General features: G+C 46.6%; 1 protein-coding gene across 1 annotated transcript in view; it reads left to right on the forward strand.

Annotated features, from left to right (window-relative positions):
• Positions 1-22,998, forward strand: part of Spns3 (sphingolipid transporter 3 (putative)) — a 53,098-nt gene that overhangs the window by 19,567 nt on the left and 10,533 nt on the right. The window contains exon 8 of the mRNA XM_008855636.3: positions 728-917. Within this exon, the coding sequence (XP_008853858.2) occupies positions 728-917 (190 nt within the window). The remainder of the gene's footprint in view (positions 1-727; positions 918-22,998) is intronic.

Raw genomic sequence — 22,998 nt, forward strand, 5'->3', positions numbered from 1 at the left:
CCTCTCTCTCTTTCTTTCCCTTCCTTCCTTCCTTCCTTCCTTCCTTCCTTCCTTCCTTCCTTCCTTCCTTTCTTTCTTTCTTTCTTTCATCTTTCTTTTTTGGTCTTTTTGAGACAAGGTCTCCCTGTAGCCCAGCTGGCCTGGAACTCACTATGTAGACCAAGCCTCGAATTCACAGAGATCTGCTTGCCTCTGCCTCCTGAGTGCTGGGATTAAAGGCGTGCGCCACGAGCCTGGCCTTTCTTTCTATTTTTAATAAACTCCAACTCTGGACTGGGGATGTGGCTCTTGCATGAAACCCTAGGTTAGCTCTCCAGCACAGCATAAATCAGTTACAGGAGTGGTAGCTCACTCCTGTAATCCCAGCACTCAAGAGTTCAAGGTCATCCTACAGAGCAAGTTTGAGGCCAGTTTGAGATACAGGAGACCCCACACAAAGCAAAACAACAAAACAAAAAGCCCACCCAAATCATAGCCCAAACCCTCCACTTCTCCTCATACTGGTCCATGCTGGCTCCTGGAATTCTTTTCTGTGAAGTCAAGGATCCAGCTTTACCTGAGTAGAGGTCCTTAAAGGATTATGGGACTTCTCCAGGCTGCTGGCTGCAGTTCTAGGCTGTGGCTCCTGCTGCACAGCACCTGATCATGCACCTGGGTCAGGTAGTTAGACTCAGGGACAGAGACAGGATGCAGGGCTCACCCAGCCCTCTTTGCTCTTTCCTATCAGCCTGATTTTTGGGGCACTGACTGTGGCGACTGGCATCATTGGTGTCATCCTGGGGGCTGAGGCCTCAAGGAGGTACAAGAAAGTGAACCCTAGGGCTGAGCCCCTCATCTGTGCCTCCAGTCTGCTTGCTATGGCCCCCTGCCTCTACCTGGCTCTCATCCTGGCCCCGACCACCCTCCTGGGCTGCTATGTAAGTAAGGGCCCCTTTGGGAGTGGGTGGGAATCTCTTACGTATACTGGTGCACTTGGAGCTGGATCTTTGTGTTCGTTGTACTGATCTCATTTTCCAGTAAGTAAACAGACGTTCACAGAGAACTGCCCAGCAAAGGAAGGGGAAGTACTGGATTTGAACCCAAGCATTTCTAGCCCTAGAGTGAGTCCTTTGGTCTAATGGTTGGTAGTCTGGGTAGAGATAATGGTTACTCATCTGTCCAAGGGTGTCTTGTGAGCCTGGGGGGACAGAGGGAATGCTCCCCAGGTTCCAGATGAAAAAGGTTGGTCATGGCTGATGAGGACCCTGCTTAAAGGACATTGTGGTCAGAGGAAGCTTTCCAAATCCTTGTCTCACTCCAGTCCCCCACGCCAAGCACCCCACATTCTGCCTGGGATGGGGTGGCCCATCTCCCAGCCTTTGCTTGTGTCCCCTTCCTTCATTAAGGCCACTGTTCTTCTTCTGTACGTGTCCTTCTCTTTCTGCAAACACGGCTCAAACTACCTACTCCAAATCATCCCCAGACCACTAAGCTTGTCTCAATTCACTGTTCCCAGTTAGGCTAAGCCTGTATGGAACTCATTTAGTGCTAAAGTGCCTGGGTCTGTATCGACAGGGATGGCACCAGGTTCTGAGGACCCCAGTGTACAACAATGTCCCTGGCTCCCTACTGCCCCCTCTTCCTGTTCCCCCAAGTGGGAGTGGCCTGCTGTTTCTGGAAAGATAGTACCAGCTACAGCCCCACTGGCCCTTGGTGCTGCACACAGTGCCCTTGCACATGGGCACCAGGTCCACTGAGATGGCTTTGCTGTTCTCCTCCCAGTTCCTGTGATTGACTTGCTGCAGTCACATTCTTGGACTAAAAAGCCTGGTTCCACTTAAGTTATAGCTTTCTCTCTGCCTCTGAAAAGGCTGCTACCCAGGCCCAGAAAACTGCCCTAGAAAGAGGGAGACCTATAGTATATTCTCAGGTCCTTGTCACATCTTCTGTCCCTTGTCCCTGATACCACCCCTCCCCCATGATCTTGACTCCTGCAGGACTGAGCACGTGAAGGATGGCAGAAAATGGCCAAAGACTGCCTGGGTCTGAGTTGTTTTCCTGTCCTCTGAGTGGCTGATTCCCAGGCGCTAGGCTTGAGGACAATTTTGTGGCTTTGGAATAGGCTTTGGTCTTGCTTAATTCCTTGAGGCAGGTGTGGTCTCTTTAGCCGAATCCACCTGTCCTGTAGGCATTCCGAAAGGATCCCCTTATGACCTTCATTCTTCCCTGCAGGCTGTCCTGACCCCCTGGGTGAGCTCAGGAAGGGCAGCCTCCCCCTGGCTCTCCCTCCTTACCCTACACTGCACTATGTTCCTTTCAGCACCCTCAGACTTCCTCAGGGGAAGTCAGGCCCCAGAGCCAATGCTTCCTAAGTGCCACCTAACACGGGTTGGTATGCACAGAGGAGACCCTTGAGGTGGCCTTGGTTTAGAGGGTCTGTATTTAGTAGGTATCCAGCCAGGGAGAAAGGCTGGTTTCCTTTCTGTCCTCACTTAAGAAAGGGTCTCTTTCAAGAAAGGCCCTGGGGGCTGGTGACATGGCTCAGTGGGTAAATGTACTTGTCACCAAGGCTGACAACCTGAGTTTGATCTCTGGAACCCACATGGCAGAAGGAAAGGAGTGACTCCTGTAAGTGGTCCTCTGACTGCAACTTGTGCCCTGTGGCACATGCCCCCTCCCATCCATAAATAATAAATAAATAAATAAATAAATAAATATGATTAAAAAAAGTTTAAGAAAAAAAGAAATAATCTCAGCTTTCAGGAAGCAGAGAAAGGTAAATCTGTGAGAGGCCAGCCTGGTTCACATAGTGACTTCAAGGAGATCTGAGACTAGGGAGACTCTGTCAAAAACAAAACAAAGAAAGAAAAAACCAAGAAGAAGAAAGAGAAGGAGGAGAAGGAGGAGGAGGGGGAGGAAGAGGAGGAAGAGGGAGAAGAGAAGGAGGAGGAAGAAGAGGAGGAAGAGGGTGAGGAGGAGGGGGAGGAGGAGGAGAGGGAAGAAGAGGAGGAGAAAGGGGAGGAGGAAGGGGAGGAGGAAGGGGGGAAGAGGAGGAAGGGGAAGAGGAGGAGGAAGAGGAGGGAGAGGAAGAAATGTTCCAGGCCTGTTGTAGAGCCTTCTCCTGGCCACACTGGCTGCCAGATGGCACACTTCCTTTTCTGTCACCAAGACCTGAAGGTGCACCTGGGCTCCCTTGAGAAGAGCTTCTGCTGAACTTTCTGGAGACTGGAAGAGGCCTGCCATCCTGTCTCCCATAGGTGTGCCAATTCAGTTCTCTTGACATTGCTATGGGAAGATTTTTCTTTTTCTTTTCTTTTTTCTTTCTTTTTGTGTTTTTGAGACAGGGTGTCCCTGTAGCCCCAGCTAGCCTGGAACTCGCTATGTAGATCAGGCTGGCCTTGAACTCACAGAGATCTGCCTGCCTCTGCCTCCCAAGTGCTGCCTGGCCTGGGAAGATTTTTCATATTCCATTTGACAGACTGGAAAACTGAAGCCCAGAGAAAGCAATTAAGAATAGGACAGACAAAATTCCACCTCAACCCTAAAGACACCAGGTCTGAGTCCTGCCACTCCCATGAGAGAGAAACAGCTTAGATGCATGCTAAGTGCTAATAAGTGCTTTCACAGTTAGTGTTTGGATAGAGTGGGGTGATGAGGACAGTACCTTCTATTGGTGAGAGCTGGTTGGACTGATGGGGACTAAGCTTGCAGGGAGACTGAGGCCTAGCAGATGGAGGCCCTGTCAGAGGCATGCCCCTGCATCAGCCAGCTGGGACTGTGGATCCTTGCCAGCCCTGCTTCTGCCAGTGTCTTGTTTGGCTCTGGGAGGCTGCTTCTTGGCTGTGTTTTGGGGACACAGCTGTCCCCTACCCTGCAGTCTGGCAAGCATGTCTCATCTAGAAATGATACTGCATCTTGGCTGACCAAGCCAACTTGGTGAACTCTTCTCTCAGCTTGTCCTGGTCAGAGGTGGAGGGGCCAGGAGGCATCCATCTCCCAGGGCTGGAAGCTGCTTGGCCTGCAGGATACATAGTGGGCTGAGAATTCATGGAAGGATCTCAGCTTGGACTCCTGTGGCTCTGTACATGTCCCTGGCTTGCGTCCACTGGAAGTTCTGACCTGAGTTCTACCCCTACCAGCCATCTTTCATAAAGTCCTTACCAACTCCCAGTTCTACTCTCCTTAGAAATTGGAAGTGGGTCCAACTTCTCATCCTGGCATAAGAAGCACTCATGAACTGCCCTGACAGCCTCACTGGCTCCTCCCACTCTGCAGTCCTGCCCCTAAGAACCCCTCCTGATTCCCAGAACACACCTCACACTCCCCCCAACCCCCTCATTCTCTTCATCCTCCCCCTAGTCCATTTGTCTAAATCATTCTGGGCTTCCAGGGCAGGCCAACTTAACACTGTCTCCCCTTGGAGCCTTCTCTGACTGGTGACCTGCTCCTCTGTCCCCAGCCTTAGTGCTTCTCACTGCTTTCATCCTTGGGCCATAATTATTTGGCTCTGTCACCATCATAGACCCAGCCTGTAAGTTCTAGCAGGGCTCAGGCCTAGGTCCTACCCTTCTCAGAACTTCAGCCCCAAGTGCAGTGTCAGGCACTGAGTGTGTGTTGAGGGGATAAGGTGCAGTGAGTTGAGCACTCACTTAGGGAGTAGGAGACTGAGGGAGCAGTTGAGGAACATACTGTTTGTATTCATTTATTTATTCAACAGTATTGAGTGTTGGTCATTTGCCTCCTGATTCAAAGGCTGCAGATGCAGCCATGGATAAAACAGACCCAAATGTCTCTGTCCTAAGGGAACTTACATTCTAGTAGGGAGAAATAAATAACAAGCAAGATACATTAGGAAAAACAGGCCAAGGCGGCACATAGCCTGGGATTCCAGCGCTCAGGAGGCTGAGACAGGACTGTGAGTTCCAGGCCAGCCTGGGCTGGGTACCAAGACCCCATCTCAAGAAAAACAAACAAGAAGACACATAAGTAAAATTCACACTATTTCAGACAATAATAAATGCATTTGAAAATAAGTAAAGAAGAGAAATAAGGAGTAGGAGACTGTGGGGAGATAGAATTTCAAGTTTATGTAGAGAGGCCAGAGGGCTCACTGAGAAGGTGTTGACATTATTATTATTACTATTATTATTATTATTATTAGTGTTATTATTATTATTATTATTATTAAGGACAACTTTGTGGAATCGATCCTTTCCTTCCACCTTTACATGGGTTGTGATGATTGAGCTCAGATTATTATTATTGCAGTGCTAGAGAGTGAAGCCAGAGCTTTGCACATGCTGGCCAAACACTCTGTCACTGAGCTGCAATCTGGGTCCCAGAAGGTGATTATTGAATGAAGACTTATAGGAAGTAAAGGAGTGAATTGGGTAGATATTTGGGGAAACAGTGTTCTAGGAACAGGGAATAGCAACTGTAAAGGGCCTAAGTCAGCAGTGCATCTGGTGGGTCTGAGGAATGGCAAAAAGGCCACAACAGTTAATATGGAGAGAGTGGGAGGTGAGCCCAGAGAGGATGATGGGAGTCAGGGTGCATGGTGGAAGCTCTGACAGTCGGATGGGATTTTTGTGCTAAAAAGCTGAGCTCACCATGTGGCTGTGCCTTTCAGTCTACTCCAGTGTTTTACATTGACTGATGGTTACATGTTTAACCAAGCTTGCATTCCTGGGGTATCTTCTCCTATGATCACAATGTATAATCAATTTTCTATGTTGTTGAATGTGGCATGGTAGTATTCTGTTGAGGATTTCTGCATCCACATAGGCGGTGTTAGAGATATTAGGGAATATGTGTATTTATATCTGTGATTGTGATATGCAGGGAACTGACCTCGGAATGATCTAGCAAGTGTTCCTTCCTTTGCAGTTTTTTGGGAAGAGTTTATGAAGGATTTGTGTTAATTTGTCTTTAAACATTTGGTAGACTTCACCAGTGACACCATCTGGTTCTGAGTTTTTGTTTGGGAGAAGTTTTTTAAATTATGAACTCAATATTTATTTGTTAAAGGTCATCTCAGATTTTTCTGTTTGTTCTTGAGTTAGTTCCACTCATTTTCCTTTTCCTGGGATTTTTTTTTACATTAAATCTAGATAACTCTAATTTCTTGGTATATAAATGCTCTTAATATTTCCTCATAATCCTTTTGATTTCTGAGAGCTTGATATACTGCCCTCTTTCACTCCTGATTTTAAGAATTGGAGTATTCTCTCCTTTTTTCTGTGTCAGTTTAATGGTTTGTCAATTTTGCTTTTTTCTTTCCTTTAAACATTTTTTTTTTTTTGAGACAGGGTCTCCCTGTAGCCCCAGCTGTCCTGGAACTCACTATGTAGACCAGGCTGGCCTTGAACTCACAGAGATCCGCCTGCCTCTGCCTCTTGAGTGCTGGGATTAAAGGTGTGCGCCACAACGCCCGGCTTTCCTTTAAACATTTTTTAAATTAAAAAAATGTTTTGTGACAAGGTCTCACCACGTAGTCTTAGCTAGCTTTGAACTTGCTGTGTAGATCAGAGAGCTGCCTGCTTCCGCTTCCCAAGTATTGGAGTTAATGGCGTGTGCCCCCATGCCTGGCTTCTTTCCCTTCCCTCCAGAAGACTTGGTCACAAAATGATACAGTTGATCAAGAGGACACCTTGCTGGTGTGTTGAGGAAGTAGCACCAGTTAGCACCCCAGTGCCTAGAAAAATGCCAGGCTGCTACAAACCAGGTCACAGGACAACTTGAAGGAGTCAGTTCTCTCCTTCCATCATGTCAGTCCTGGGGATTGAACTCAGAGTGTCAGGTTTGGTAGCAAGCACATTTACCTGCTGAAACATCTCAACGGTTCTCTCTCTTTTTAGACACGTTCTCACTCTGTAGCTCAGGATATTCTAGAACTTGTTATGTAGCCCAGGCTAGCCTAAATTTCTCAATCCTCCTGCTTCAGCCTCCCAAATACTGGAATTTTAGGAGTGTAAAACCATGCTTACCTATCATTTTGCTGATCTTTTAAAATAAATTTTGGGTTCATTGATCTTTCTCCATCATTTTCTATTACTGACTTACATTTAACAGAATTACTCTGGCTATTTTGTTGAGAATAGACTGTTTTGGGGTGAGGGGCAGGGCAGGAACAGATAGGAGCAGAAGGCTACTGCTCACACAGCTGAGTGCTGGAGAAGGCTGGGCCAGAGTGGCAGCAGTGTTGTGAGAAGCAGGTGGATTACAGATGCATGTTGAAGGCAAAGTCCACCAGAATTTCCTGACAGTCTTGATGTGGGGTATCAGAGAAAAGGAATCTGAGCTGAGTTCTGAGACACTGGCCTGACATGCTGACTGGATGGAGGCAGGAAAGTGAGTGGGAGCAGCGGGCTTTTGGGAAGATTAGCAGCTTAGTTTCATATATTCCAAGTTTGTGGGGGTGGTAACCAACCAAGTACAGGAGTTGGTGGAGAATTTTGCAGGAGCCTGAGGTCTAGGAGACATGGCCTCACTCCTAAAACCTAAATGGGTAGGAACAGACTGCAGGCCACCATGATGATGTCATCAGGCTTTGGGAGAGAACTTCAGGGGTCAGCATTAGAAAGGGTATCCAAAGGGGCCTGAAGAATTGACTGCTACTGGGCTTCAAAAATAAGAGGTGACCGTGAGCCTCCTCTACTTATTTATGGATCATCCATCTATCTATCCATTCCATTTATTCTCACAGATTCCAAGTTCTTTCTGTCTTGCCCCTGTGGCTGAAGGAGCAAGTCCTGGGAGATAAAGCTCCAAGAGCTTGGAAGGGATCATGGGAAGGTGTATGAGTGTGTGTGTGTGTGTGTGTGTGTGTGTGTGTGTGTGCATGCGTGTGTGTGTGTGTGTGTACAAATAAATGTATGTCCTAGTAAATGAATAGGATTGCATACCTGCATGCTCTTGTGTGTACATTGTCTTGTACATGTATATTCAGGTTAAATATATATTGAGTATACGCACTGAATCATGTAAATTTGTGTGCATTTATGTACATGGTATCTTAGAGTGTGTCCACATGTGCTATCTGTATACCTGTCTGTGCAAGAGTATGACAGCATGAAGATAGTTGCATGGGATGTGTGTGCATCTGTGTTTGTGACTGAATACAGAATTTTTTCTTACTTTTGTGGCTGTAACTGCATTGCGTGGGAGGGAGGGGGTTTTGGCAGTACAGTGTGTATGTTCCCAAATTGGTAGGGACGAAGTTTTTCTGAGTTCCATGGAAATGAAGTTTCCTGAGTACATAAAGTCTGGTCCGGGCCTTTGTTGGGGGAGCCCAGGCCCTGTGCCCAACTGCAGGTGTGAGGGCTCTGTCTCTTCCATCCTTTGGGCCTCTTGGCAAGGGAGGTGGTCTTCCAGGCTGTTAATTAGGATCCAGACACACTCACAGCAGGTCTTGGCTTGCACCCTATCCTTGGCCTTCTTCCCGGAGCTGCTGCCCTTCAGAGGAGAAGGGGTTTGTCCTCATGGGAGGACTGAGCCTGAGGCAGGGGCTCTACTGTTGCTGACCTGGTAGATAGAGGATGTTGGTGGACCTTGACAGTTCCCCTAAAGGTGGGCTTTGTGTTGAGGATGGAGCAGCCAGTTAGGATGTGGGAGAGAGCATATAGTGGGGAGTCTGGAAGACCTGGTATTGTTCCTGTTTCTTCACTTACTAGCTGTGTGACTTGGAGTAAGATACTGACCTTGACAAGCCTCAGTCTTCTCAGCAATAGATGGGAGGCTGTTAACTAGGACTTTCACTGAGGAGATAAATGAACTTTTGAGGCTGTTCTAGTTACTATGGTTATATAATGAAACTTGGTGGTTCAAAGCAATGAAAACACTTGTTTTGCTCACAGATTTTTTGTTTGAGCAAGACTTGGTTGGAGGTAGGAGGGGTGACATGGCTCTTCTACCTGCGGTCAGCTAGGCAGATGGGAGGGCTGGGTCACGGAAGCCAGGGCTGTCTGGCAGTTGATGAGAACTTAGCTGGAGCACCTGCCCAGGGCCTCTGTGCAGTTGGGCTTCCTTACAACATGGTGGCCAGATTCCAAGCACTAGTATCTGGAGATAGTGAACCAGGTGAAGCCATATTGGCTCATATGATCTTCTCTGAAAATTACTTTGAAACTGACACTTGTTTGAGCCCCAACTTCCTGTTCACATTAATGGGCTAAGGAAAAAAGTCCTTGTTATTTATTTTGTTTGAGAACTTCATACATGCATATAATGCTTTTATCAAATCTACCCCCATTCCTGCTCTCCAGTTCCTCCACTACCTCTTTCCCATGTTCTCCTCCCAACTTCATGTGCTCTTTGTTTTGTTTTTTCAAATGTACTGAGTCCACTTAGTGCTTAGTCCTTTATGTGCATGGGCACGTGGCCATCTACTTGAACATGCTGGCCTCTCAGGAGCTGCATCTCTAAAGAAAACTGAGTCTTCCTTCCCCAGCAGCCATCAGTTGCCAATGGCACCTGAGCTAGGGCGTGGGAGCCAGAGTCCGTCTTTTGATGGGCAGATCAGTGACCTGAAAGAACATGTGGGAATGGACCACAGAGCCCCTGGATCTTCCCTGTCCTTGTGCTCTAGGTCCCTCTGAGGATTCACCTTGTAGGGAAGAGTGTCTGTGCACATGGAGACAAAGCCCATTGATTGGGAGTCTCTAGCTGCTCTCTGCTCTTCTGGCCTCACAGGTAAGAAGTCTGGGGGTCAAGTCTCACTTCTATCCCAACTAGGTCTCCTGAGCTGAGGGAGCTGATGTACTGATGTGTTCAAGATCTCCAGGAGTAGAGCTGAGGCCATGTCTCAGCCAAGAGAAGCAGAAAGAACCCTTACCCCCATGAAATATAATCCAGCACCTTGTGTATATCTGTCACTGTTCCAGATACCAGAGGAACGATATTGAACAAAGTGTACATGGAATGAAATAGACATGCAAAATAACCATATTTTAGAGGTGGAGAATAGCAGAAGAGAAAGAGACATGAATAGCGACAGTTCAAGGGGCTGGTGGAGGTCGGGGACCCCACCATAACACCAATGCTTCAGTAGCAGACCAGAAGCAAATGAGGGAAGGATCCATGTGGATATAGGAAAGACCCCTTTTTAAAAAAATCGTTTTAGGGCCAGGCACATGGGGGCAGAAGCAGGTGGATCTCTGTGAGTTCAAGGCCAACATGGTTTACATAGCAAGTTCCATGGCAAACTGTGGCTACAGGGAGACCCTGTCTCAAAAAGCCCCCCCCCCCAATTTTACTGTAATTTTTAATTTATATGTATAGGTGTATTGTCTGCATGTATGTAAGTGCACCTGTGTCATGCAATGTCTACGGAGGTCAGAGGAGGATATCGGATTCCCCTGGAACTCGAGTTACAGATCATTGTTAGCCATTATGTGGGTGCTGGGAACTGAACCCAGGGTGTCTACAAGAGCAGCTGGTGCTCTTAACCACTGAACCCTTTATTATTATTATTTTTATTTTATTATTTTTAATACTTTTTTTGGTCTTTTTGAGACAGGGTCTCCCTGTAGCTCCAGCTGTCTTGGAACTCACTATGTAGACCAGGCTGGCCTTGAACTCACAGAGATCCACCTGCCTCTGCCTCCTGAATGCTGGGATTAAAGGTGTGCACCACCATTCCCAGCTTATTTTTAATTTTTTATGTGTATGAATGTATTGTCTGCATGTGTATAAGTGCACCCATGTTGTGCAATGCCTGAGGAGGTCAGAAGAAGGGATTGGAGTCCCCTGGAACTGGAATTATAGGCAGTTGTTAGTTGCTATGTGAGTGCTGGGAATTGAACCTGGGTCCTTTACAAGAGTAGCCAGGACTCTTAACCGCTGAGCCATTTCTCCAGCCCCCTCTTTTGGTCTTTTTGAGACAGCGTTTCCCTATAGCTCCAGCTGGCCTGGAACTCGCTATGTAGACCAGGCTGGCCTTGAACTCACGGTGATCCACCTCTGCCTCCCAAGTGCTGGGACTAAGGGCATATGCCACCATGGCTTGCTATTTTGAGACAGGGTCTCATGTAGTCCAGATTGGCCTCAACCTTACTATGTAGCTAAGGATGACCTTGAACTTCTGATCCTCCTGCCTCTACCTCTACCTCCCAAGGGCTGGGATTACAAGTATATACCACCTTACTCAGTTTATACAGTGCTGGAGATTGAACCAGGGCTTCATCTATACTAATCAAGAACTCCATCAACTGAGCCACATCCCTAGTCCTCAGTTATTATTTCTCATGGCACATGAACTGGCAGAACAGTTTCTCTGCTGGTTTTGCTTGTGCTCGCTCATGTGGCTGCACTGACGTGGGATGGGCCAAAATGCCCATGCTGGTGTTCCCTGGTTCTTCTCCATATGAGTCTGTATCCTTCACTAGGGTAAATCAGCTTTCTACATGGTGATCTCAGAACAATATCTAAGAAACCAAAGTGGAAGCTGCAAAGCCTCTTAGGCTCAGCTAGGACCGTGGACAGCATCATTTCTGCCTTCTATTGGCCAAGGCAAGACATAGATCTTTCCAGGTTTGCTGAAGGAGGCCACAATGTAAAGGTGTGAACATGATGTAGCAGGATTAACTGGGGCTACTTTGCAACTATCAATCACACAGCTTAAGGGGTTCTCTTTAGGGCCAGTGAGATGACTCAGCTAGTAAAAATGCTTGCTGCCAAGCCTGACAACCTGAGTTGGATCCCTGGGATTTACATGGTAGAAGGAAGGAACTGACTTCTGCAAGTTGTCCTTTGACCTTGTGGTATGTGCATGCCTCCCTGTCCAGTCCCACTCATTAGTGTATGTGAACACACACACACACACACACACACACACACACACACATATACACACACACACATACACAGTGAAAAAATAGAAAAAAAGTGAGGGAGATAGAACAGGAGGAGATAAAATCGGGAAGAGGAAACTAATTGTCCTAGTTTGTTTTTCATTGCTGTGACAAAATACTCTGACCAATACCAACTTGAGGAGGAAAGGGTTTATTCAGCTTACATCTCCCAGGTCGCAGTTCATCAGGGAGCCCAAGGTAGGAACTCAGGGCAGGAACCCAGGGCAGGAACCTGGAAGCAGGAGCTGGAGCACAGGCCATGGAGGAACGCTGCTTACTGGCTTGCTCCCCTGGCCCCTGCTCAGCCTCCTTTCTTATGCAACACAGGCCCACCTGTCCAGGGGTGGCACTACCCACAGTGGGCTGGGCCCTCCCACATCATTCATGGATCAAGAAAATGCCCCACAGACATGGCCACAGGCCAGTCCAATGGAGGCAATTCCCCAATTGAGGCTCCCTCAACCCGGGTGTGTCAAGTTGACACTAAAGCTATCCAGCACACCAGTGAAGAGGTTTTTCCAATAATATAGGCCAGAGAGGGTTGTGGCATGGACCAGGGTGGTTATAAAGAAAGTGTAGAGAACTGGTCAGATTCTGGGTATGTTTTGGAAACAGAACAACAGGATTTCCTGACAGATTGTATATGAAGTGTGAAAGACAGAGAGGAGTTGAGGGTGTCTCTGTGGGCTTTGGTCTGAGCAATAGAAATCTTGGAACTGCCATTTAGTGAGTGGACAACCGAGGGACAGGCAGGGTGGTTATTTTCAAAGTTTTGTGGATTTGGAGTTCCAATTTAGACATGTTAAATTTGGGATGTATATTAGTTACTTTTTCTGTTGTGACAAAAGCAACTCAAGGAAAGGGGTTTATTTTTGGTTCATGGTTTGAGGGTAAAGTCCATGCTGGTGGGGAAAGCTTGGTATAAGGAATATGAGGTGGCTGGTCACATTGAATCTGCAGTCAGGAAGTAGAGAGATGAATGCTGGTACTCAGCCCACCTTCTCTTTCTTATTTAGTACTAGACCCTAGCCCATGGAATTGTGCCACCTACATTTGGGGTGAATTTCCTTCCTCCGTTAGACTTTTCTAGACTCCCCCCTACCATAGATACAATCTGAGGCTTGTCTTCTGGGTGATTTCAAATCCAGTCAAGTTGACAATCTAGATTAGCCATCACAGCTGCCTCTGAGTATGCTAAGAGGCAGTTGGGTATGTGTGAGCCTGGAGTTTAGGAGCAAGGTCTAGGCTGGTGACTTGAAATCAAGAGATTAAATGTAGTCACAGTGGGAGTGGGCATAGACTGGGCAGAGAAGCAGTTCTAGGACTGAGCACTGGGCACTCACAGGCCAAGGGTGGAATGCATGGCACTGCCACTGTGACACCAGGGTTGGGACCAAAAGTCCAGACTCCTATATTGTATCAAATGGCATTCATATTTTTACTTGACAGAAGCTTTAAAAAAAAATCAGAAAACACGAAGAAGTAAATGATTAATTATACACATTTTAATCTCATTAGTAATTACTTTTTTTTTGTCTTTTTGAGACAGGGTCTTCCTGTAGCCACAGCCAGCCTGGAACTCCTCAGTCTCACAGAGATCTGCCTGTCTCTACCTCCTGAGTGTTGTGATTAAAGGTGTGCACCGTCACGACTGGCCAGTTTTCTATTTTGTTTTTTTGAGGTAAGGTCTTGCTATATTGCTCAGGCTAGACTTGAATTCCTGGGCTCAAGTGATCATTCTGCCTCAGTTTCTCATGTCTGAGAATCCAGGTGCACGCCACTGTACCCAGCTACCACACCAATTTTAGAATATTTTCATTGAAGCCTTGTACCCATTGGCAATCACTCATTTCTATACCACCTATCTTCCCATCCTAGGCCTTGGCAGCCAGTCTGCTCTCTGTCTTTATAGCTTGCCTGCACTAGATAGTTCCAGAAATAGAATCACAAAATATGTGTAATTTATGTGACTTTACCTGAAGAAACTGAGTATTAAATTCAAATTAATTGTAAAACTTTGTATTTATTGATGAATCCCAGCTATGAAATAGAAGTCCTCCCTTCTCTCCCCAATCTCCCGAGTTTTGTTATATTTTTATTTTTACATTTTTTGGATGTTATAACATCCACAGTCTGTTCTCTGTGCATAATCTCTGTAGCTGCTTGTCAGTAGTCCCATATTTAAATAGAGTCAGTGCTCACTGCCAGTCTGTGTACACAGATTCTCCATTACTGAGTTCTTTATTTTGTGGCACCTCTCAAGTGGATAGATTTTTGTTGAAATGGTTTGAGATAGTCTTTTTTGGAGACAGGGTCTCATTAATTTTTCTCTGCTCAGATGGAAATTGTGAGTATGGGAGGGGTAGCTCTTCTAGTGTTGGTAGTCCTGGCCTTGGGTGTCAAAGGCTTAGGGGCTGGGCTGACAGACTTAAAGGCTTATAGCTGTTAAGTACAAGGACCAGAAGCTTATGGCTTCAGGCCATAGAAGCCAGAGACCTATGGCTCTAGGTGCTCCAGCTGGAGACATATTACTCAGAGCTTTGATTGCCAGCAGTTGGGCACTCGCAGCTGGGGAAATCCTTGGTTATTTAGGCAGCAGGGAGCAGCAGTGAGCAGCAAGGAGCAGCAGTGAGCAGCAGTGAGCAGCAGTCAACTAGTGTTACAGCTCCCAAACCTTTGGTGTTGGGACTCTTGGCCTTTAAGACTTGGTAACTCCCTGGAACTCTTTGGAGACTAGGGCCCTCCATCTCTCATCTCTGGCTCTTTACAGCCACTGCCTTCTCTCTATATTTCCATCATCCTTCATCACCTCCACTACCCTTGATCCCCAGCCTTGGTCAGTCTCTGGAACTGTTCAGCTGCCTCCCTGCTATGATGGCTGCTGCCACTGCCATTGCTCATGGCCACTGCCATCATCTTGTCATGTTAGCATCTCAGTCTTCTTTACCCCACAATAAGATGACAAGAAAGCAAGAAAAGGCCACGAGAGCAAAGCTTCTTATAGGGTCTAATGTTGCAACATTAGGGGCAGCACAGAAGGGTATCTTGATAATGACTTCCAAAGTGAACTGAACATCCTGCTTACATAGCCAGCAACTGTGGAATGCAAATTTGGCATTATAATTTGCACCAATCACAGCACATCTTTGAGTTCCACCAATCACAGACCTTATATAAGGATCAGTCATAGGCTTAGCATTACACCAGTCATGAACTTTCTGCTGAGCCACAAGGAAGTACTCCCTCCTGGCCTGAGTGAGAATAGCTGCAAATGAGCAGGGTCATCTGGAGTTTCTAGAGTTTGTGTTGTGGGCTACCTGGAGCCGGGGTGACTGGATGAAGGCCTTCTGGAACAGGATCCATGGCTTAGTTGCAGTAGTCCTTGTGGTTGGAGTGAAGTGTTCCTCGGAGTGGCAGTAGAGAATTTAAAATAGTCAGGTAAGTCAGGTGTGGTAGTGCATACCTTTAATCCCAGCACTGGCGAGGCTGAAATAGGCAGATCTCTGTGAGATTGAGGCCAACCTGGTCTACATTGCAAGTTCCAGGTCAGCTGATGCTACAGGGAGACCCTGTCTCAAAAACAAAACAAACAAACAAAAAGTCAGGTGATGCAGATCTTTAATTCCAGCATTAAGGATGCTAAGGCAGGCAGGACTGCTGTGAGTTCAAGGCCATCCTAACTCAATAATACTAGGTCAGCCGAAGCTACCTAGTGAAAGCCTATCTCAAAAAAGCAAAAAGCAAAACAAAAACAAAACCATGGCTGGATATGTAGCTTAGTAAGTACAGTGCTTTGCCTAACATGCATGAAGCCCTGGGTTTGAGCTCCAGTACCACATAAACTGGGTGTAATTGTGCGCCTTGTAATCCCAGCATCCAGGAGGTGGAGGTAGGAGAATTAGAAGTTCAAGGGCATCCTCACCTACATGTTTCAAGCCCAGACTACTAGATTAGGCTACATGAGACCCCATCTAAAAAAAAAATCAAAATAGAAAAGGAAGAAAAAAAAACAAAACACCTCACCACCAACAAAAGCCAAATAAAGAAACAAACAACAACAACAACAATAAAAAACCCTAAAACTGAACCAAAAACACAAAAACAAAGAACAAATATGACAAGGCTGTCTTGGAGGCAGACCTATGGCTTGCTAACAGGGCTGCTAGGCTGGCATTTCCCTACTGGAGGCTGCCAGGTATGGAAAGGGATCTGACAACTGCCACTCAAAATAGTTGAGTGGTTTGTTGCCAATAGTTCAAGTTCATCCAAAGAACAAAAATATCAAGGAACATGTATACCTAATGATTAACATGAAATTAGCATTCTTTAAATTTTTTTGATTTATTTTTATTTTATGTATATGAATGTTTTGCCTACATATGTAAGTGTACCACATGTGTGCAGTCAGAAGAGAGCACTCTCCCGGAACTGGAGTTAAAGACAGCTGTTAGCCACCATGTAGGTGCCGGGGACGGAACCTGGGTCCTCTGCAAGAGCAGCTAGTGCTCTTAACCACTGAGCTATCCCTCTAGCCCTGAAAGTAACATTCCTTTAATATACTATTTATTTGTGTGTGTGTGTGTGTGTGTGTGTGTGTGTGTGTGTGTGTATGTAGGTCTGAGGCTGACATTCAGTGTCCTCCTCTATTGCTGTCCATCTTATTTTTTGAGGTAAGGTCTCTCACTGAACCTGGACCTCACTGATTTAGTTAGATTGGCTGGTGAGCAAGTCCCAGGGATCCTCCTTTTCCTGGGCTCTGTCTCCTGAGTGCTGGAATTATAGGTGCAAGTTTCTACAGCTGGCTTTTTATATGACTACTGGGGATCTACATTCAGGTCCTCAGGCTTGTGAGGCAAGCACTTTATTGACTGAGTCATCTTGCACGCACCAAAATTAACATTCTTCAAAATATTTTAAAAATTGATTTATTTTTATTTTATGTGTATGAGTGTTTTGCCTGTGTAAGTGCTCTGGTGTCCTGAAAAGCCCATGGAAGCCAGAAGAGGGCATCGGATCCTCTGGAACTGGAGCTACAGATGATTGTTAGCTGCCATTTGGGTGCTGGGAACCAAACTAGTCTCCTTTGTACAGGCAGCAAGTACTCTTAATTACTGTGCCACCTCTAGCCCCATTACATAGACTTCTTTTTTAAAAAAATAATTTATTGCCAGGTGTAGTGGCACATGCCTTTAATCCCAGCACTTGGGAGGCAGAGACAGGTGGATCTCAGTGAGTTCAAGGCCAGCCTGGTCCACATAGCAGGACAGCTGGAGCTACAGGGAGACCCTGTCTCAAAAAGACCAATAAATAAATAAACAAATAAATAAATAAATAAATAAAATAATTTATTGAGAATTCCATACAGGCATATAAGCATATAAGTTATTTTGATCAAATCCATGCCCAATCCCTCCCTTCCAACTCCTCCCGTATCTCCCCATCACTTTTTTTGATAACTTCATGTACTCTTTCTCCTCCTCCTCCTCCTCCTTCTACTTCTTTGGGGCTTTTTGCTACTCTAACATTCCCCCATCTGAAGAGGTAACCCTAAAATCTTTTAAGGATTAGATCAAAGCGCCCAAATACTTTTGACATTTTTGGCCTTTGGAATGGAGTATGTTGCTAAGAGGCCCAAGGACATTTTGACTTTTAGCCAAGAAGCTGGCTACTTTTCTTTGGGGTCTTTTTACACTAACTGCCTAGCCAATTCCTACCTCCTATTCTTATCACACCATCCTCTGAAGGGGTTACCCAGCTTGTGGATAGGGAATCAGGATGCAGACCGTTCTGACTTCTTCCATGCTGAACAAGGATGCAGGTTGAGGCAATCGGGGTACCCCTTCAGTGGGTCTATGTAAAAGACTCCCAAATTGCATAACTTTTATCACCAGTGGAGGAAGGATCTGGGCCACTCTCAGGTAGTCCCCTGCATTCTCAGGAGGCCAGAAACAGGCACTCTCTAATAGACTTCTTTTTTAAAGAAATTATTTAAAAAAACATTTTACTATTTTTATTTTATGTGTATGAGTATATTGTCTGCATGTAAGTGCACACATGTCATGCAATGCCCACAGAGGTCAGACAAGGGCATTGGATCCCCTGGAACTGGAGTTATAGATGGTTGTTAGCCACCATATGGGTGCCGGGAATCCATCCCAGGTCCTCTGCAAGAGAAACCAGTACTCTTAACCACTGAGCCATCTCTCCAGCCCCTTATTTTTATTTTATGTGTATGAATGTCTTGTCTGTGTGTATGTAAGTGCACCATGTACATGTAATGCCTGTGAAGGCCAGAAAGACATCAGATCATCTGGAATTGGAGTTATGGACAATTGTGAGCTGCCATGTGGGTGCTGGGAACTGAACCCAGGTCCTCTACAAGAGCAGTGAGTGCTCTTAACTGCTGAGCCATCTCTCCAGTCCCCATACTGCCTGTTACCTAAACTTCCTTTAAAAAATTTTTTTTGGGAAGTCTTGAAATCAGTCCTTAGCCTTATGTATGAAAGGCAAGCTTTCTACCACTGAGCTATACCCTCCAGCATGGGCCTCTTTTATGCAGCAGCTTGCTTCATCAAGGCATTCAGACTAAGGACCATAGAGGGATAATTAAAAAGGAAGGCCCAGTATTTTACAACCTTTTACAGAAGTGGTACCCCATCACTTTTGCTGTTTTTTTTACTCAATTGAAGCAATTCACCAAGTCCAGCCCTTTCCAGGGGAAGGGAGGCTACACAGGGCAAGGAGTCAAGGATGCAGCCAGAAGCTACTCTCCGCAGCCAGGAAATGTGTCCACGTTAAATACTCCATAGCATCTCAATCTCAAAGTTGACTCATGATGGTGTTCTTCCTGTGTGCAGAGTCAGCCTCCAGTACCCTTTCCTCATTTTTTCTCTTTATTTCTTAAGTTTATTTGTCAGATTTTTGTACTTTTGTTTGGTCATGGTTCGCACTGGCACTTGGGTGAGGCAAACAGACATGTATGGGGCAAAACATGAGGTATACCCTGCGTGCCTTAGTACCTCATCTGTCTCTAGTTTGCCAGTGATTTGCTCCTCCTCATCTGTCCTCCACATTACTCATTTCTATTTTTTTTCTCTTTGTCCTTTTAACAACCACCAGACAATGAGATTATTGCAAGCCTCTTTCTTCCTCCTCTACCAGTAATTCTAGCTTCGTGTCTATTCTATTTCTAGTTATTTTTGATGTGTTAGTTCTGTAATGATGTTGTTTGTGGCTTTGCTCCTCCATTTATTAATATTTCCTCAGGTAGGTCATCTCCCTCTACTCATCCTGTTGGGGGTTGGTTTTATCTTTGAGCACTTTCTGTATTGAATTCATATGCTTATATTGTTCTATGGTTTGAAATAGTTATGAGGATGTTTTTGTTCCTTCTCTTACCCTCTGCCTTCTAGGCTGAGTTCTGTTGCTCCTCACTCCCGTTTTTCCTCCCTTCCTTCCCCTCCTTTGTTTCCTTATTCCTTCCTTTTCTTTTTTAATATTTAAAATTGTATTGTCAAAAATAAAATAAAATTATGTGTTGTCGTTTGGGTTTGTGGGTCGGTATGTGCGCTTGAATGCAGGTACTCTTAAAGGTCAGAGGCATTGGATCCCCTGGAGTTACATACAGGCAGTTGTGAGCTGCCCAACATGAGTGCGCTGAAATTTGAACTCAGGTCCTCTGCAAAAGCAGTATGTGCTTTTGACCAATGAACCATCTCTTCAGCCCCTAACCCTTTAAGATTCATTTTTATTTTATGGGTATGTGTGAGTATATGCCAGGTGTGCGGGTGTCCTTGGAGAACAGGCGAGGAATCGTATCTTCTGGGGCCAGAGTTACAGGTATTTGTGAGCTGCCCAACGTGGGTGCTGGGAACCAAATTTGGGTCCTCTGAAAGTGCACGCCCCATAAGCAGCAACTACTCTTAGTTGCTGAGCCATCTCTTCAGCCCCCTTTCCTTTCTTTTTGAGATCAGGTGCATTCAGGCATTCAGGGTGGTATGGCTGTAAACAAGGGCTTTCCTTGGTTCCTTTTTTTTTTTTTGAGACAGGATCTCCCTGTAGCCCCAGCTGTCCTGGAACTCTTTATGTAGACCAGGCTGGCTTGAACTCACAGAGATCCACCTGCCTCTGCCTCCTGAGTGCTGGGCTATAGGTGTGCGCCACTACACGTGGCTCCTTTGTTCCTTTACTTTCTACCTTTCCCTACCTCTTTTTCCCTCTTCTCTTTCGTCCTTCCCCTCCCTTCCTCTTTCATTCCTTGTTTTTGATCTTTTTCTCTCCCTCCCTCTTCTCTTTCTTCCTCCCCCAACATGTCTGCATAGCTCTGACGGTGTGTGCAGATAGATCCCTTTCCCCTACCCTGGCTGTGGATGGCTCTGCTCAGACACTGCATTGGCTTTGCTCTCACAGTTGACTCTGGTCCAGGCTTCTTTGTGGTGTCTTTTTCTGCACAGGGCCTGTAGTTTGAGTTGAGCATTAGGATCCACAGATTTTTCTGTTGCCTGAGGGAACTGCAGAGCTGGGGCAGGAGACCATCTTTGTTAGAACACCTGGGCTCTGCTCCTCTTCTGGGATTTAGGTAAGAGCTGTGTGCAGCAGGGTTCCTGTGTAATTGCTGGGTGCATCCCCTGCTGGAGCGGGGGCTGTCTTTGGGCTGGTGGAGGCATGACTAGAGAAGTCACTGTTCATTTTCTTCATTTCTGCTCCTTTATCCCCTTGGCTCTCTGCTAAGGATACCTATTTATATATTTCCCTCCGGATAGGAAAGTTTCGTGGAATGGCTCTGGAGAGAGGACTCTTAAGCAGGGTAACACTGCAGAATCATCTGCCTTTTTTACTTGCATGCCAGTATTTAGTGTTTATTTCATTACAGTCTTGTCTTTGGTGAAAAACATTTTTCTCCTATATATATATGCAGCTTCCATCTTTACCTAGGAGTTGCCCCAGATGACCTCTAAGTCCCCTTCCAACCCAAACTTGACCAAGACTTTGAGTTTGTTGCTCACCTGAGTGGAGTGGAGCAGAGCCAGCGTGTCTGTCCCTGAGTCACTTAGATCACCAGGGGTAGCTGTCCTCAGCCCTGAGGATTCCCAAGGCTGTCCAGGATTGACCAGGATGTGCATCCACTGGAGCTGCAGTCAATGGTCATCCGAGGGTCTGCTCTTGGCTCTTAGGGTGGTGCCAAAGCTGGGCTGCACAGGTGCCCCAGCCCTGCAGAGCTCTCATCACTTCTTGACACTGCCCTTGAGGATTTCTCAGATAAGCCCTTTTGCTTTTTGCTTTCTGGGATGGAATAGCCAGTCCCCTGTCTCCAGGCTTGCCTCAGCAGGGAGAGAGAAGCCCACTGCCCTTCTGGGAGTAGGTTTCTACCTTCTTGCCAGCATCTAGCAGTTGTCTCTTCTTGCACGACAGCACAGCCTACCTGGAAAGCCCACAACCCGACAGGATTCCCCAGGAGGACCCCAGAGCTTGTGCCTTTGCTGCCTCGCTCTCCAGCTGCCTGCCTACCAGGATGTTGGGTGGTTGCCGGCCCCTGGAGACCAGTTGCTGCCCTTGTGCCCCATGCCAGTCCCTGCAATTACAGGTTGGCAGGCCTAGGGGCAGAGCATGTCAGCCACATGGCAGCTTGCTGGTGGCCAGGCTGTACTCTGAGTTTGTGTCCTGGCTGGTTCAGCCATGCTGGGTGTGGAGTTGTTACATTAAGTGGGGAGAGTCAGGCTTCAGGTTTGCTCTAAGCACCATGAATCCATGAGTTCTATCATCCAAATGGGGTCTTAGAATCCATTCTCTCAAACTCAGAGATCAATCCAGTGTCCAGTTGGAAGACCGAGATAGATTCAGGTTGAAGACACTGGCCCTCCACCCCTCAGAGGTTGGCACTGCCCTGGGATGGACCCTTCATTTTCTCTTCTGAGGCCTACCTCTGCACATATGTATATGTGTGATGAGAGCTGTGTATGTGTGAAGCCATGAGTGTGTGCGTGACATATGCATGAATGTATACAGAATAAGGATGTGAGCTTTTTTCTGTGTGTGAACTTGCTCGACCTCTTACAAGACCACAAGGCTGTGGAGGTGTGTGCTAGGCTGCTCTTCAGCAAGTGTTTAGCCTGTGCCAGCACTGAGGTAGTACTAAGGCCTGCTGTCTGTTTGTATCATGCCCTTGCCATATGGTTTTGTTTTTGTTTCTGAGATAGTGTCTTTCTATGTTGCCCAGGCTGGCCTCAAACTCGGGCGCAAGTGACCTTTCTCATCTGGAACTTACAGGGAGAGTTCCATACCTGATGTCATACCTGTTTTCATCTTGCATGTTACCCCTGTTGCCTACACATGTGTATACATGTGATATGTGAGTAGCGTGTGTCTTTAGGTTATGTGTGTGTGTGATGTGTGTTGAAGCTTGCATTCACATGTGTGAAGCCTTGTGTACATATAGTTGTATGCGTAGGAGTTCTGTGCACTCTTGTGGGGTTACGTGTGTGTGTGTGTGTGTGTGTGTGTGTGTGTGTGTGTGTGAGTGCCATGTGCTCAAGTGACAGTGTAAACATGAGTGAGTATGTGTGCAAGCTTCTCTAGCCAGTATGACTAAGGCCAGGCATATCTATTATCACTGGCCCAGCTTGAGTGGAAAATGGCAGAGGCCAGGGAATCAAAGGCTCCATCCATTTCTCAGGCCCCAGGCAGTGTTCCCAGGCCCTCTCACTCATCAGGGACTAAGTCAGGGTGCAGGGAAGCTGCCAGGGCCTGAGGAGGATCTGAGGGCAGAGTCAGATTTCCCTTTTGGAAGTCCCCTTTGGGCGGGTGTCCGGAGAGATGGTAGGGCCTGGGAAACTGGGGAGACCTGGGCCAGACTGTCAACAGTGGATGGAAGGAGGCAGACTTGAGGATTATCTAGGATGCAGAATGGGGGATCATGCAGGGTCAGCCAGCACTGGGATCTGCCTGCCTCCTGGAGTTTGAGGGGGAGCAACTCGGCCTTGGCTGACTCAGCTACATTGGGCAGGAGCAGTGATGGGAAGGCTGTGAGGTGTGTGTGACTGTCCAGGAGGGGCCTGGGCCTGACGGAATGAGCAGCAGGCTAAATTCTTCAAAACTGGAGAGTTAAAAAAAATTATTTATTTATTTTGTGTGTGCGTGCATGTGTGTGTGTGTGTGTGTGTGTGTGTGTGTG

This window comes from Nannospalax galili, unplaced genomic scaffold (genome assembly GCF_000622305.1).
Source record: "Nannospalax galili isolate Female #2095 unplaced genomic scaffold, S.galili_v1.0 scaffold888, whole genome shotgun sequence".
Taxonomy (NCBI): Eukaryota; Metazoa; Chordata; class Mammalia; order Rodentia; family Spalacidae; genus Nannospalax; species Nannospalax galili.